Source organism: Agelaius tricolor, unplaced genomic scaffold (assembly GCF_023055355.1).
Source record: "Agelaius tricolor isolate 1412-34295 unplaced genomic scaffold, bAgeTri1.0.p SCAF_38, whole genome shotgun sequence".
NCBI lineage: Eukaryota > Metazoa > Chordata > Aves > Passeriformes > Icteridae > Agelaius > Agelaius tricolor.
Genome location: NW_027269298.1, coordinates 4,472,854 through 4,487,189, shown reverse-complemented (window position 1 = coordinate 4,487,189; position 14,336 = coordinate 4,472,854). Strand labels below are relative to the sequence as shown.

Here is a 14,336-nt window from a genome sequence, read left to right as displayed (position 1 = left end):
ACACCACCATGTGTGGGTGCAAACACTGCCTTGGATGTGGCTGTACCTTGGTGACGGGGGGAGCGATTTCTGCAACTGCCATGGCTGGAGAACCAGCACAGAAAACAGAAGAGCTCAGCAGTGCTGGGCTGGGGGAAGCTCTGTGTGCAGGGCCGTGGGTGCCTGGGCTCCTGGGGAAGGTTTCAGTAGTGTGTTGGATGCTGTGCCTGGGGCTGGTACGTGTTGGTCCTTCAGAGAAACGATTTCAAAGCTTCTCCTGCTGGCAGGAGGGAGATGCTTTGCTGTCCTGGCCTGGTTGGAAGAGGTGCCAGGTTTGCCAGCTGTGGCTCAGCCAGGCTGTCCCAGTGGAACATTCCTCCTTGGTGGCAGGGAGCAGCCAGGCCGTGCCAGGTGTGCCCAGGGGAGCGTTCCTCCTTGGCCCAGAGCAGCTCGGCCGCTCTCCCTGTGCCCCGGGGCTCTCGTGCCGTTATCAGCCGTCCCAAAGCAGCGCTGGCAGCCCCGATAGCCACGAGCAAACGCAGGATGTTTGTGGTTTAACTGAAGCGAGCCGGGCTTGTGCCTGTCGCCAGATGTCAGGGAAGGATGCTGGGGGCTGGAGCGGCTCCCTGCCGGGGAGGGCGGTCACGAGCACAGCTGGAAGCACAGCTGGAAGCGGCTGGCTGGGGGCGTGCCCGGGGAAGGACTGACCGTGTCCTCCTCTCGCGTTGCTGCTCAGCCCTTCTGCACGGCACAGTGCGACTGGAAGCACTGGGCTGTCCGTGTGCCAGGGGAGCACAGAGCAGGTGAAGCTGCCTGCTGTGCCTTCGGGGTCTTGCTGGCCTCTCTGGCTCCCCACATCCCCCAGGAAACTGAAATCCAGGTGCTATCCTGGTAGTGCTGTCCCATTTCTGAAGGGTTAAAGAGAGTGAGTGAGAAGGCTCATGCCTTGGGAGTCTCTGCATGCACATGTTCCCTTGCTATGACTTCTCCTACCACATCCCAGCCAAGGCACCAGCCCTTTAAACCTCCCTAATTTAAAATTCCTGTAACACCTCCCTGGGAATGCTGCTGGGATGGAGCAGAGGCTCAGGAGTGCTCCCCTCCTCCAGGACAGCAGAGGAAGGAGCTGCAGCTGCATGCTCTCTTACAGACTGTGGCTATTTCATGTCTACAAAACACCCAGGCAGCCAGATTGGTGTGTGGATAGTTTTTATGTGAGAGAAATACACAATGGTGGTCTAAGCAGTGTCACCATGGAAGTACAGAATATCCTGAATTGTGGAAGGGACCCACAAACATTATTACAGTCCAACCCCTGGCCCTGCCCAGGACAACCCCAACAATCCCACCCTGTGCCTGAGAGCAGTGTCCAAACACTGAATTGTGGCATTTGAGCAGCACAGGGCTGGGAGGTGGCCAGAGGGGAGCAAAGTTCAAACTGCCTCAGGACACTCAGAGACCCCCATGGAAGCTTCTAAGGGAGAAGTTGCTCCATTTATTGCTTCAGGTGCAGTCAGCAATGGCCCAGCACAGTGCTGGTGGGCACAGCCACAAATAGAGGAGTTTTTAAAATCATTTATTATTTTAAATTTCCTTTTTCCTGGAGCTTAACCAGGATCTGATGGGGATCAAGGCCAGTGACAGTGGTTGCCAGCTACCACGTGGCTGGGCTGGGCAAGGGCTGAGCTCTGTTTGGGGAGGAGGACAGAAGCAGGCTCTGTGTGCTGTGAGGATGTGTTTGCTGAGCTGTTAGTGCAGAGAAGGGTGATGATTTTGGGATGGAAGAGACTCCATCCCTTTGTGTGCACAGAGGTAGCATCTTGCTCGGAGCAGCCCCAGGTTGGCAGCCAGTGGCACGTGCCAGGGTCCAAGCCAGCACGACACAGGAGGTCTGGAGATCTGACCTCATGCTTCTCTCTGGTCTCCTCCAGGAGAGACTGCTTTGGTTCCTTCTCCCAGCTGTGCACGTGTGCTGGGCAGGCACAGGGGCAGCAGGTTCCTGCATGCCCACCATTCGCTGTAGGAAGGAACAGCATCCTCAGCACCGGGCTGGGAGCTGAGCTCAGCCTGCAGCAGGCCAAGGACAGTCCCTACCTGGGCAGGTCAGCCCTGCTAGAGCTCTGTAGAGGATCCAGCAGCCCGAGGGCCGCCGTGCTCTGCAGCGTCAGGCACGTGGAACGCCACGTACGGGCACTTCTTCACGTTGAGGCACACGAGCTTCTCCAGGGATGCCGTCTTCACGATCTCAAAGCCAGTTGTTCCACCAAATGTACTGGGTTTCCAGTACTCTGGGGAGCAGATGGGGTTTCCAAAAAGCCCCTTCAGGGAAAATGGAGCTCCGATCTCCACCATGCTTTCCCCAAAAATGCCATTGGGTTGGGGTTTCTCCAGCAGCAAGCCTGGGTAAAACTCCAGAGCATCAATATCTCCATACAGCTCTTCCAGCTCTGCTGCCTTCTCTTCCTCTCCTGCACGAAGTGAACATCAGAGTGCTTTAGCAAGAGAATCACACCTGGCAAGGACTGGCCTGGCAGTGGGCAAGGGGAGGGTGGCTCCCTCGCAGGCAGTGGCAAGCCTGACTTCCAGGCCAGGGACCCCAGGAGGAAGGACCCTGCATCCCCTGACACCTCTGCATCAGTCTGCCCCACTGTGGGGCCATGAGCAGGCAGGGCTGGGATGGGCAGGGGTGGCTGCTCCAAGCCCAGTGGCAGAGGGGCAGCTCATGGCCTGGTACTCACCCACAGGCACAGAGCCCCTGCCCCGGCCCAGCAAAGCCCCAGGAGCAGCAGTGCAGCCTTACCTGTCAGCTCCTGGAAGGACCTGTAGGGCTTCATGCCAAACCTTTTCCGGTACTCGTTGAAGGGCTGCAGCCTCAGCTGCCGGGACTCCTTGATGACCCCAATGGCCACGTGCAGGACATTGGCATTGATGGTCTGTCCCCCACCGATCTGCAGGGCAGAGACAAGGAGGAGCACACATCAGGCACACCAGCATCAGCCCCAGAGGGCCACCACACTAAAGCACCCTGGGCTCAGGCTGTGACACCAACACATCACTGCAGAGCAAGAGGGTGGGCAGTGCAAAAACCAACTGTGGAGCAGCTTGGTCAGGCCAGCCCTGCTCCCAGGGCAGGGCACAGGGCAGAGGAAGTCCCCGATGGACAGTGACCCAGTGAGGAGGATGAGAGAGATTTCAGGCTCACTGGGAGAACCCAAATGCCCAAAGGGCCTCACGCTCAGCCTCAGCTGGGCTGCTTGGCACAGGCAAAGAGAGTGAGGAATGGAGCTGCAATCGCTTGGTAGAAAACATCCATGCGATGGCAGCAAAGAACAGTGCCAGGCGCTGCTCCAGGCCCCGCGGCTCCGCAGCCGGGCGGGGGCATCCCGGCTTCCACAGGCTCTGGCATCACCGGAGTGTTTACTACAGAGCAACAAGGGCAAGCAGCTGGGGCTGCCAGGGCCAGCCTCGCCATGGTGCGGGTGGGGAGGACTCCTGATGATTCCTGATGTGCCCATGGGCTGCTGCCCTGGGCAGACTCGGTGTGGCACCACTGCATGCGTGTCCCTCCCGGAGAGGGCAGAGCAGGACCTTACCCTTCCTGCAACCTGCTTGGAAAAGGACTCCACCAGCGCCTCCACGCCGTAGTCCATGAGCATGGAGGTGTTGTAGAGGAACTGCTTGTAGCTGTACTCTTGTCCCTGGATGATGAAGGAGTCGGGCATCAGCCCATGCCAGTGATAGAGCTGGTTGAACTCCACGGCGATGCGATTCCGGTACTGGAACTGGGACCCAAACAAGAGCTCGGGGTCGAACTTGAGGCTCAGGTAGTACCCACTGAGGTGCTGCACGTAGTCCTCAACAACGATCTTAATGGTCTCCCCTGGGCAGCAGAAAAGAAGCAGCTGGCAGCAGCAGGAGCCACCAGCTCTGCACCTGAGATGTTACCCACATCTACCACAGCAACCATCCACCTCCTCCTCACCATTTTGGATGGACCAAAGCCAATTTTTTTGCTATATGGACCAAAACAAGCAATTCCCAGAAGGATGCCAGAGGAGCTGCCTCAAAGGCAGTTTGACCATTACCCCCAGAAGAGGCTGGCCAGCCTGTGAGTCCTTGGGGGCCGCCCAGGGGCTGGGACAGGGCGGGGGCAGCTCCTCACCGATGAGGATGAGCCGCGCCGTCTGGAAGAGCTGCTCGTCGCTCCAGGTGGGGTGGTCCCGCTTGAGCAGGTCGCAGACGCGGTTGTGCTCTCGCAGCCAGAGCGTGGCGTACACGCAGAGCCCCGGCAGCAGCCCGAACACCTCCTGCCCCACCGCCAGCTGCCGCTCCTGGGGCACGCCCAACGGGTACACCATGTGCACCGGGGCCTCGCTGACCGTGGGCGGGTACACCTCGCCATCCACCACCTGGGGACACAGCAGCCACAGGGCAGAAAGGGGAGGGGACAAACACATCCCAGTAAAAGCCTGCCCAGCCAAGAGTACCGCATTGCTCTCCTGCAAGAGGTGAGTGGAATGGAAACGCCTCCCTCATAGAGCCCCAAGTGCCTGCTGCCATCAGAGCAGCTGCACCCCAAAGATTGTCCCCCGGCCAGCATCAGGGTTGGGGTCTGCCAAGAGGTGCCAGAGGAACACGGGCTTCAAACAGCCCTGGCTCACGGGACTGGGATGTGTTTCAGTTGTGCTGGGTGGTACCTGGAATTTCAGCTTCCCATCTCGGAAGAGTCGCAGCTGGTGCTGCCGCTGCAGGTTGTCCCCGTACAAATGCCCCAGGTCCACCTGTGGAGAGAACAGGGCATCAAGGTTGCTCTGAGAGGCACAGGGACCCCAACAGCCCCTCACTCCTGCTGCCCTCACCCCATGTCCCAGAGCCTTGGTGAAGCCACGTCCCATCTTCCCAGATGTCTTGAAGAACTGGTGGGTGAAATGCTGGGCGAAGAAGGCAAACATCATGTTGGTGCCTCGGGGATCAGCCTCAAACTTGTGCCGCAGCAGGAACCTCTCTGCCAGGAGCTGGGGGTCAGGGAGCTGCAGCTTCCCTGCAAAGGATGGAGGTTGAGGGAAGATGCCCAGTGCCAACCCAGGCAGGTACTGGTGCTGTCTGCAGGGCTGCTGGTGGTGTCTGCTGCAGCATCAGGCACAGACTCATCTGCACAAGGACCTTGCAGCCCTCTCACACAGGCTGTGACATGTCCCAGCAGCTCAGCCTGAGCTGTCCCAGCAGCAATCCAGATGTCATCAATCTCCTGCAGCAGAGCCAGTCTGGGCAGGACAGGGGTAGCACGTGGCACTGCCAGTGGTGCTTTGCAGAAGTGTCCATGGCAGCCAAAGCTTGGCCATGGCTGGGTGGGAAACACTCAGGGTGTGGGTGCCCCGGAGCAGCCACGTACCTTTGGTGCCCATGGGCGTGGGGCAGTCGTCCGGCACGGGCGGCAGGACGCGGGTGTAGTAGCTGACGTTGGCATAGGCCTCCCAGCTGATGTAGCCATAGTCAGAGTTGAAAGTGGGGGGGCTGGGGATGAGATTGGCACGAACTGAAAGGAGAGAGGGGGATCACCACTGTGGGGCTTGAGGCAGCAACCCACAGGCTCTGGCCCTGGTCCCTGCCCGCCTGCTCTGTGCTGCCAGACAGCCCCTGGCACCCCAAAAACCAGAAAGGTACCAGCAGTGGAGGCATGTGGGTGTCCTGGGCTTTGCTCCGAGCCTTTTAAAGGCTGCAATTCCCTGCAGGAAAGGAGGGCTCGTGCTAATGTGCTAAGTGGATCCTTGGATGATGGATGAGATGACAAACCCTTAGAAATGGTGAAGCCAACAGCCGGAGCCTTGCAAGCGTGTCGCTACGGCTCCAAGAGCTGGAACCTAAATATTTATGCAAAGTGATGAATATGGAGACATGAGTAACAAGGGCCATATTTCCACGGGCTGCTTTCTGTGCAGCTGTGAAACAGCTCCTTGGCCTGGGGAGTGCAGCATGCCAAGAACTGCTCGTGTTTTCCAGCCAGCTGGCAGCTTGGCACAGTGCTGGGGACCCCCTACACCCCATTGCAACCTGGCTGGGCAGCTCCCCCGGGCACAGTGACAGTGTGACAGGGTGATGGAAGGACAGGGTGACAACCTTCTGGGTCTCCTGCTGAGGTGACTCCAGCCCAATGCCCACCCTGCTCACAGGAGTTGCTCAGCATCGCTGCAGCCCTGCTATCCCCACCCACACATCTGTGCATGCCAGGGGGTCCTCGAGTCCTGCTGAACCCCAACCCTCTCCAACCCCTCACCTGTCAGCACGAGCCTCATGAGCGTGTCCCTGATGAAGGTGCTGTTGATAATGTCCCAAAACCACTTGAAGTGGGTCAGGATGAAGTGGTAGAAGGCAGGACTGGGCTTCAGCAGGTTGTGGAGACGTGTCCAGAACTCAGCTGGGGGAAACAGAGCAGTCACTCTCCCTGCTGAGGAGCCGGCCCACCCAGAGCAGTGAGTGCTGTGGGGACAGGGCTGCCCTGGCAGATCCTGGGGACAGGGACTCACGGGAGCTGCAGTTGGCCCCGTAGTACCCGGTCCGGGTGCAGTCGCACTCGTATCCTCTCAGGCCAACCCTCACACACACCCCTTGGTTCTGGCAGGGGAAATAGCAACAGGGATTCACTGCAGGGGAAGAGAGAGAGAGACATCACCATCCAGGCAGCACATCGCTGCATCTGCTGGCTCCCTGCTCCTCAAGGGGGGACAGTGCCTCGGAGCCAGCCCAGCGGGTCCAGCTCAGGGAGGAGGTGCAGGAGCCAAGCCCTGCCCTGTGCCTGGGGGCTGCTGTGCCCCCGGAGCCCCAGCCCGGGCTAAAGCCATGCAAACAGCCACTGTGCTAATAACAACAGCCATTGTCAGGGCCGTTTGCTTTGGCAGGGCCCCTCAGCCCCACCGCCCCCAGCGGATGGAAAGGGCCTCTCATGGCTCACTCCCAGCTCCCGCCCGGCCCCTTCCTCCACCACCTTCATGCCCAGCCTGCAGGGACGAGATAAGGCCCCTTGCAGCCCTTCCCAGGCTGTGGGATTGTGTGGGACAGGGAGACCCTCTGGCACGGAGCAGCTCCCATGCTGAGCAGCTCCATCCCCACCAAGCCTCTCCGGGCTGCCCTGGAGCAGGAAGATCCTTGTAACTCCACCATCCACAGCCCCTCCAAGAGCAGCAAACCTCAGGGGATAGAGAAACACCATCCAGGGTGGCCAGAGACTCCTCTGCCTTCCATCAGCCAAAGGAGTGCTCTGGAAATTGGGATGTTCTCTGTCACTGCTGCCTCCTGAAATCCTCACCAGTGGCATTCTCAACTCACCAAGCCAGGTCTGGACAGAGCCTTTGTGCCAGGAGGGAAGTGCCTAAAGCCCAGAGCTGGCTGCACACCTGGCTTTGTCAGAGCACACTGGAGGCCACCAGCCCCACCAGGGCACACAGCACTCATGGACAAGGTGCCACCAAGGCAGTGCCCAGCTCTGGAGCTGCTGGCTGCAGGAATGGGGGACAGGCAGCACACCCCGAGTGCTGAGGAGACTGACAGCCACTGCCAGGGTGCCCAGTGCCACAGCTGATGGAGGAAGGTCTCCTGAGCCCATCAGCTGCTCCATGTGGCTCATGAGCTCACCAGATCCCTGCCAGACCCGCTTCAGGTTCTTCTGGAATTTGGGAACATTGCTGGGGTGGTGGGATGGGCATGCAGAACAGAAACCACATTTTTTCCATAGGAATTTGCAGCTAAAAATTAACATCTTTGGAAAATAAAGGTAATTTTGTGAAGTTGCTCGGTGTCCCAGCAGGCACATGCTCGGGGCAGGGCAGGGAGCCCGGGGCTCAGCCAGCAGCTCTGCCGGGCTGTGCTCAGCCCTGTGGTCCCAAATCCCTCCTGGCACACAAGGCCCGACTTGCAAAGACGTGCTCAGCTCCCAGCACTTCCGTCAGGCTCCCTTTCATCTTGGATCTTTTCATGTCTCCAGACGGGAGGCAGCAGGTAGGATCTTATTTATCTCAGACAAATTAAGGTCAGACCACCCGTTCAGATTTTTGCAAGATGGGAATTTTTGGAAAGGGGGAGGTGTTGCAGCGCAGCTGGAGCATCCTCTGGGCTATTCCCACGCCGGTAGCTCCACACTTGGCTCTGCTGCAGACCCGGTGAAAGCCCCAACGAGCAGCCCCGTGCCGTGCCCGCTGCAGCCCGGGGGAAGCCGGGCTCCTGTGGGCTGGGAGGATGCTCCGGCACAGCAGGTCGAGTCCTGCCCCGTGTCTCCAGCTGATATGGGGAGTCAGGAGAAGTTCGCTCGGCCGGGGCCCTCCCCGGTGCGGGGCTCCATGGCAGTGCAGTCGTGCCGAGCCCTCCTCCGAGGCGGGTTTGGCGGCGTGCCGGGCCGTGCCGTGCTGTGCCGGGCCGGGCCGGGCCGGGCCGCGCCTCCCACGGTTCACTGCAGTGTCAGTGCCGCCGCCGGGTCCCCGAGGCGGGGTGGGAGCAGCGTGTTCCAGCCAAAAGGGTGGGAAGGGGCTGGAGCGTGTCCTGGCCCGCGACACCAGCCCCATCACATCCTGAGGAGCCTCCCTGTGCAGCAGCTCCGTGCCTCTCCACACCCCGGCCAGGAATCCTGCGCTGGCCTTGCCAGGACGGCTCCAGGTATGGGAAAGGCCCTGCAGCGGGAGCACGGCCCCTTCGTGCCGGCAGGGCCGGTGCACTCGCTCCATCACCGCTGAAAAATGCCAGATTTGGGGACAACATCCGTTCCACAAACCGCAGCCAAAGCAACCTGGGGTGAATCATGGCCGGGATGGAGCCGGGCTCGTTCCATGGGACCTGGCTGAGCTGCCGCAGGCTTTGGAGACCATGGAACGCTTACGCACTTGTTTGTCTGATCCTGGAAGGTTTCTCGGGCGCACGAACTATTCACAGCACACACACCACAGCCAGATTGTCATCTGCAACCACTTCTGGCAGCACCATGAGCAGGAGCAGCGTGCCAGGCCCACAGCTGTGTTCCACGAGGGCTCAGTGATCCTCCCCCTGCACCTGAGCCAGGCTGCCTGCCCGGGATGGGCTGGAGGGGTGACACAGCCCCAGGGCTCTGTGGCTTCGCTCTGCAGCCCGGGCTGGCTCTCTGTGAGCCCCACTGCAGAGGGGGATGTGCTTGGAGGAGATGCAGACCACAGGCAATGGAAACAGCCATGAATGCAAAGCAGCTCTGGCAGAGGTGCCCCCCTGCCTCCACACAGCAGGGCCTGTGCCCCACCTGCCCCTTGGCTGGGGCTCGGGCACACGGCGACGTTGGGGTGCTGCCACTGCTCCTGTCTGGCAGCCTGAGTTGTGCAATGGCTGCTCAGAGGACAGTCAGGTTTACTTTGCAAGAATGCTTGAACAAAACTACACCCCTGAAGGCAAGTTAGCAGCCAAGGGCAATATCTGCAGGGAAAACTGAGAAACACCTTGGAACCAGCCTGGCTCTGCTCACAGCCAGAGGAAAAGTCTACAGAGAACAAACACCAAGGCTCAGAGCCAAGGTGCAGCCAGTGAGGAGTCAAGTAAAGTGCTCTGAGCAGCAAATATAAAGTGAGCAGGAGATCTCAGCCTCAGCCCAACATCCTGTTATTTGGTCTTTAAGAGCAGATCCGAGGACTAGATTAGGCTGTGGTCCTCCTGGTGCAACGCTGGGGAGGAGCAGAGCCCAGACACTCTGCTGACAGCACCTCGGGGCACAGCACAGTTCCCCTAATTTCTCAATCAGATATCTCCCTCGCTAATTAGGGCTTGGAAAAAAGCCGTCTTTTCCTGTACATCATGTATTGCAGGTATTTTTTTCCCCCCCACATAATGAAATTTGCTTTGATCGTGCTGTGCAGCAGTCAGCTCCAGGGCTGCACCATTCCAGTGTTGCATCTGTCCCAGCTGCTTCAGGCACGTGGGTCCTCAGCATGTCCTGTGGTAAGCAGGACACACAGATGCTGGCCCAGCTGTCCTCAGCTCCCAGAGGAACTTCTCAGGAAGATAAAACACGTGTAAAGAGATGGCCAAGCTGGAGAAGGAGCAGAGCAGAGGCTGTCCCTTGCCTGTCCCTACCACCTGTGGTCCAGCCCAGCCAGGGACAGCCAGATCCATCCCCTGGGGACTCTCCTTTCAGCAGATGTGGCTGATGTGCCCTGCAGTGGGGTGCCTGCCACCTCCCCAGCCTCGTTGAGGTCACTCAGCATTGGGCTCACCCAGCCCTACTGTTTCTGGTGGCTGGACCTGTCACCCGGCTGGGTCACACCCCAGCTCCTGGAGTCCCCCGCAGAGCTGGCCATGGGTTTGAGAAAGGGTTTTATTTAACCACACGCTCCATGGGTGCCTGCCATAGTCAGCATTATTCCTCACCATCTCCTGGTGAGCCTGCGGTTGGGCAGCACGTGGTGCTGGGAAGGAAACGATGGCTGAGGCCACCAGAGCCGCCCCTGCTGCTCCCAGCCCTCCATCCTCGCTCCCAGCTGCAGCGTCACCAGCCGTGCATTTGGGGACAGCGGCAGGGCCCTGGCTGCCAGCACGCACGGGCATTGTCCCCCTCTCCTTGGAGGAGCTCCGTCCCGGCCGGGAGGCTGCAGGAAGCGGCCGGGCACTGCCCCTCAGCCGGGTGGCGGGGCCGGCGCGGGGTGGCCGCGGTCTTGGCGGGGATCCAGCCCTGTCGTGCGTCCCCGGCCGCCTCGGGCCAGCGATGTCTCCCCCGGGCCCTGCGTGTGGTCCCTGCGGGAGGCGGACGGGGGAAGTTTGTTCCACCAGGGCGGTTCTGCTCCCAGCCGGGCGTGACGGACGGGCACCCTGACCCGGGTGGTGGTCGTGGGGCTCCTGCCAGCCGCCCCTGCCCACCCTGCCTGCCCTCCGCCCCGGACACGGAGGGCACCGGCGGGCGAGGACGAGCCGGGGGCGGCGAGTGCGATCCCGCCGGGACCCGCCGGACCGCGGCCCGGTCCCGCAGCGCCCTCCCCGCAGCGCTCCCCGCTTCCCCGGGACTCCCGGCACTGGACCCTGCGGGACCAGGTCCCCTCGCCCCCCCGGTGCCGAATGTCCCCTGTTCGGGATGTCGCCGCTCCACCGGCACCGACTCCCCCGCGTCTCCCTCCCTCCCTCCCTCCCTCCCGGTGCGGTCCCGCCCCGCGTACCGGAGCCGGTGCCGGCGGCGCTCCCGGCGGCGCAGAGCAGCACGGCGTGGGCGAGCAGCAGCCGAAGCCCCGCGGCCGGCGGGGCCCGGGCCCGGCACCCACCGCCCATGGCGAGAGGCAGCTCCGCCGCGTCCCGCGTCGCACCCGGCGCGGCCCCTCCGCCCCCGCCCCCGCCGCGCTGCCTCCCGCCCCCGACGGGACGAGACGGGACGGGGCCGCCTCCGACAGCCCGGCCCGCCGGGGACTGCCCCGGCTGCGCTCCCCTCCCCTGATCCGCTTGGCCACCCCTGCATCCCCAGCCCTGCCCCGGTCCGTGCCTCTCCCAGGAACCCCAGGTTCCCTCGTTTCCCTCCCAGTCCCCACCTACCCGGACATCTCCATACCCAGCTCCTGGTTCCCACATCCCGCTGCATCCCCACGCCCACGCCCTTGCTCCCACGTCCCCCTACATCCCAATTCCACATCCCAGCTCCCCCAGGACTCCATGCTGTCCCCAAACTCCTTGGCCTGGCTCAGCTCCTCCGAGTGGCCGCAAGAGGCTGCCCGGGCAGTGCTGCCCGGCTGTGCCCGGAGCCCGGCTGCCCACAGCCGCCAGCGGCCAGAAGAGCTGAGTTTATCGGTGGAACCATCGCTCGTGTTTCCTCCCGGATGCTTTGTTCCCAGCACCAGCCGCTGGAGCCGGACAGGACTCAGCCAGCCCGGCCCGGGCAGGCAGCAGCGACCCCACAGGAATCGAGTGGGGCTGGGAGAGGCTCTGCATGGCTCTGGGATAGGCGAGAGCACGGAGGGCTGCAGACCTGGCTGGGACGTCCCCAGACTGGTGGAACCCAGAGGTCGGAGCCTGCTGAGCCTCTCAGCAGCAGAGACCCCAGCGCAGGCCGGGCTGGGAGAGGATTATCGCGGCTTTTGCTGAGCTGCAGGAAGCCCTGGCAGGCTGGGGGAGCGCGGTTCCTGCCTGGACCCCGCTTGATTCCTCTGAGGGGGCTTCAGCAGCAGGGAGGGAGTGTCCTCACAGGTCAAGCGGCTTTCACAGGCGTCCCAAAATGCACGAGGGGCCTCAGATCCAGCTTCAGCAGGCAAATGCACCAGCCATGACATAAACATGAGCTCAGCAGGCTCTGGATGGGCTCACGCAGGGTGGGGACACTGCCTCTGCTCCCACTGACGAGCTCACACAGGGAATTGGGGCAGGTTTTGCTGTATGTGTGCAGTCGGTGCAGTCACGGCTGCTCCTGCCCCCTGCCAGCCTCCCCAGGGTGTCACAGTCCCAGGAAGGCAGTGGTTCACCCTGTGGCTGCTGTATTTCCCCTCCATTCCCTCTTGCAGCGCCACCAGCCCCAGCTCTGGCCTGTCCCCTCCTGTCCCGCACCCGATGCTGACCCTGGTGACCGCAGCACGCGTGACCCGGCCCAGCCTGACCCCCACCCGCAGCGGGGCAGCCCCGCAGCCCTCGGGGATGTCCCGCTCCAGCCGCGCTCCGCTCTCACTGCCCCTCCTTTCCCTGTCACCGCGTTTCAATAACCACTCTCTTGCACAATGCCGGAAACGGCTGCAACAGCCCGGGGCCGCTGTCTGGCCAGGGCTGCCATGCAGGGGCTGTCCCGGCTCTGCTGCGGAGGGAGGGAGGGAAGGAGGGGGCTCTGCTGCCGGCTCAGGGTGTCCTGCAGACCCCCAGCACTCCCGGTGTCTCTCGAGCAGCCAGACCCCTCACTCCAGTGCTCAGTGCTCAGCTCTAAACCAGCAGCCGCTGAACTCCCCGGTGCCAGCCCCGGCTGCCACCCGACTTCCCTTGGCTCAGTCTGAGCTGCAGCCCGCGGTGTCTGACCGCACATCCCAGGGTGGCAGCCAGCCCTGGGTGCCCAGAGGAGTTCCTGTCCCCAGCCAGGGCAGAGGAGGGTGGCGTGCTCGGGCACTGTGTGAGACTGTGGTCTCACAGCCTTGGGGCAAGGCCAGGGCCAGCTGAGGCACAGAGGGCACATCTGGGGATCTGCCACAGGCAAAATGGGCACCGGGTCTGGCCAGCAAATGCCCTGACACCACTCTGGAATAGAGAGGGGATCTCCAGTGAGGTGCAGCCAAATGCCACGTGTGCCTCACTGCCGTGTCCTGGGGGACAGCAGGAGACAAACAGACCCCCCTGGGGCCCTGGCTGCTCCGGGGATGTGCGGGTGCTGTCCCGGGGATGCGCCGGTGCTGCCCCGGGGATGTGCCGGTGCTGCCCCGGGGATGTGCGGGTGCTGTCCCGGGGATGTGCTGGTGCTGTCCCGGGGATGTGCTGGTGCTGTCCCGGGGATGTGCTGGTGCTGCTCCGGGGATGTGCCGGCGCCAGAGCCCCGGGATGGTGCGGGAATGACCCTTGGGCTGCGGTGCAGGACAGGATGGAGAAGGCAGGTTCGGAGCCGTGCTGGGATGCACCAGAGCCCCGCCCGAGGCTCCGGTGAGCGGTCACCGCCCCGGTCACGGCCCCGCGCGTCTGTCCCGGCGGGAGCGGCGGGGCCCCGGTGCTGCCGGCGCGTCCTCCGTAGGGAGGCAGCAGAACACCGCCGATGGCAGCGCGGCGGCGGCGGCGGGAGGGCTGCGAGCCGCTGGGAGGCACTGGAAGGTGCTGGGAGGCACGAAGCATCGCTGCTCCTTTGCTGCTCTGCCTTGGGCCGCCCCGCATCTCCTCTCCGGTCCCCTGAGCCCCTCATTCCCCGTGTTTGGGGTGGTGCTGCCCCCGGAATCCGAAACGTGACTGGAACAGGAGAGCGGGACACAATAACCTGTGGCGGGTCAGCACCCAAAATCCTTCCCTCATAAAATCCTTTCCCCGTCTGCCCGAGGATGCTGGAGCCACGGGAACACCCGAGCCATGGCGACACCATGAGACAAGGGGCAAAGGAGCAGCTCAGGGACACCACCCACCCTGAGCCCCACACAGGGAGCAGAGCTGTGGGCAGCCAGGCAGGGGCACCCCTGGCTCCCCACACCAGGCCTGTCAGGACTGTGTCCCTCTGATCTGCATGGCCATGGAGCATCCCCGGGCTGACCCATCCTTGTCCATCCCTGAGCAGCTTCTCTGTGGGATGTGCTTCAGTGGGGGAACATTGGCCGTGGGCTGCAGGGGATGGGCAGAGAACACAGAAGCTGAACCCTACATTTTTCTGCTGTGAGGTTAAGAGGTGACCGGTGGCAAGGCCCCGTGGGGAAGGTCCCCAATAGCCACAG

At 62.3% G+C, this 14,336-nt stretch overlaps 1 protein-coding gene across 1 annotated transcript; it reads right to left on the bottom strand.

Annotated features, from left to right (window-relative positions):
- Nucleotides 1–1,859: 1,859 nt before the first annotated feature.
- Nucleotides 1,860–11,291, bottom strand: PTGS1 (prostaglandin-endoperoxide synthase 1). The gene is made up of 11 exons (XM_071454116.1): nucleotides 11,130–11,291; nucleotides 6,504–6,620; nucleotides 6,254–6,394; nucleotides 5,372–5,515; nucleotides 4,839–5,020; nucleotides 4,677–4,760; nucleotides 4,142–4,388; nucleotides 3,573–3,859; nucleotides 2,780–2,927; nucleotides 2,074–2,447; nucleotides 1,860–1,996 (listed from the first exon to the last, which is right to left on the bottom strand). The coding sequence occupies exons 1-10, from the start codon at nucleotides 11,236–11,238 to the stop codon at nucleotides 2,092–2,094; spliced, it is 1,815 nt and encodes a 604-aa protein (XP_071310217.1). The 5' UTR covers nucleotides 11,239–11,291; the 3' UTR covers nucleotides 1,860–1,996; nucleotides 2,074–2,091.
- Between the last annotated feature and the right edge of the window lie 3,045 nt (nucleotides 11,292–14,336).